Raw genomic sequence first — 1818 nt, 5'->3', positions numbered from 1 at the left:
TCAGACTCCCCTGGACTGAGTGCCCATTTCACGTCCAAGGTTAATTAACCATAATAAATGTTTTCTTTTTAGGACATTGAATCCATCTGGATGAAGAATGATTATGATTTTCCCTATAGGAGAGAACGATGTGATGCCAGTGGTCCTTGTTCTCTAGGGAGACAGGGGACATTCCAACTCTGATCTGCTCCCTCCTGCTGTCACCTGCCTCCCCTCTTCCCCCTATGTCCTTTCTCAAGGCCATGCCACTCAAAAGAAATGAAAACCTCTCAGGGGCCTCTTGGGAGGAGTTTGAGCTGATGGGATTTGAGGGCGGCCCTGAGGTCCAGGCCTTGCTCTTTGTAGTGTTCCTGATCTTTTACATGGTCACCATCCAGGGGAACCTCACCATGATCGTGGTCATCACCCTGGATGCCCACCTCCACTCCCCCATGTACTTCTTCCTCAAGAACCTCTCCTTCCTGGACCTGTGCTACTCATCCTTCATTGCCCCTAAGGCCCTCACCAACTTTTTTTCCTCCACCAAGCACATCACTTTTTCAGGATGTGCCACACAGTTCTTCTTTTTGTCACTTTTTGCTACTTCTGAGACTTTCCTGCTGGCTGTCATGGCCTATGACCGCTTCATGGCCATCTGCAGCCCCCTGCGCTACCCCATCACCATGCGTCCCTCAGCCTGCACCTGCCTGGTGCTGGGCTCCTACTGCGGAGGCTGCCTCAATGCCATCCTGCAGACCAGCTTCACGTTCCACCTTCCGTTCTGCAGCTCCCACCGCATTGACCACTTCTTTTGTGACGTGCCCCCTCTGCTCCGGCTCGCCTGCACTGACACGGCCCTAAATGAGCTGGTCATGTTTGGATTCTGTGGCCTCATCATTGTGGGCACCACACTTGTGGTCCTGGTGTCCTACGGCTACATCACCGTGACCATCCTCAGGATGCGCACTGCCGCCGGACGTCGTAAGCTCTTCTCCACCTGTGGCTCCCACATGACTGCAGTTTCCCTGTTTTATGGGACCCTCTTTCTCATGTATGCCCAGCCAGGAGCTATAGATTCCATGGAGCAGGGCAAGGTTGTGTCCATCTTCTACACCCTGGTCATCCCTATGCTCAACCCCCTCATCTACAGTCTGCGGAACAAGGACGTGAAGGAGGCACTGCGGAGGCTGGGCCAGAAATGTGGCCATGTGAAGGAGGGTGGGCAGGGAGAGATGGTGTCCTGAGGGCTGGAGGGGAGACTCAGAGGTCATTGGCTGAGCTTTGAGGAAGCCATCCAGCAACCCTGCCATGTTTCTTGAAAGCATTAGGGTCCAGGAATTTACTGTGATATTTAAAGTGATAAATTATGTTGTTTGGCATCAGAAAACAAGTGATTCTTCTCAGGAGCAGTAATAGAAATCTAGAAATTTGGCCACAAAGCGGGCAGAGCAATAAGGGGAATTTGAAGCCAGATTAAGTTCACATTTTCCACATGCACTGGTGTAGCTGTGTAGATGGGCATTCTCTGTGGTCTTCTACCTGCAGTTAATATCAGTCAAATGCCAATAACCCCAGCTGAACTGAATGTGGGAACTTCTGATGTGAAGCCCTGCTCTGACCATAGTGATATCGGGGAGATTGCTAAGACAGTGCTTCCTCCTCAACTCTCAGTTTTACTTCCTCCCCCGTCCCCCTTTCTTCCTAAGGCTTAAGGTCTCCTACAGGCCCTCAGAGGGAGCTGGTGCTCCTGCTTTAATGCTATAGTGTGTCTTTTGCAGGACACTGCGTAAGCCAGCAACTGGCTTCTGAAAACCCTGACACAACCCCATGGAAACTTTT

The 1818-nt window shown here is 51.3% G+C and overlaps 1 protein-coding gene across 1 annotated transcript; it reads left to right on the top strand.

Moving 5' to 3' along the window:
• The first annotated feature begins 242 nt into the window (after positions 1–242).
• On the top strand, positions 243–1223 carry LOC101413417 (olfactory receptor 9S13-like). Its single transcript, XM_058301291.1, has one exon. The coding sequence runs from the start codon at positions 243–245 to the stop codon at positions 1221–1223; it is 981 nt and encodes a 326-aa protein (XP_058157274.1).
• The last annotated feature ends 595 nt before the right edge of the window (positions 1224–1818 follow it).

Source organism: Dasypus novemcinctus, chromosome 7 (genome assembly GCF_030445035.2).
Source record: "Dasypus novemcinctus isolate mDasNov1 chromosome 7, mDasNov1.1.hap2, whole genome shotgun sequence".
Classification (NCBI taxonomy): domain Eukaryota; kingdom Metazoa; phylum Chordata; class Mammalia; order Cingulata; family Dasypodidae; genus Dasypus; species Dasypus novemcinctus.
Note: the sequence above shows the minus strand (reverse complement) of the source record. Positions and strands in the feature narration are given on the sequence as shown.

Coding starts and splice junctions, on each gene's coding strand:
- LOC101413417 (XM_058301291.1), top strand. CDS start 243: ATGCCACTCAAAAGAAATGAAAACCTCTCAGGGGCCTCTTGGGAGGAG.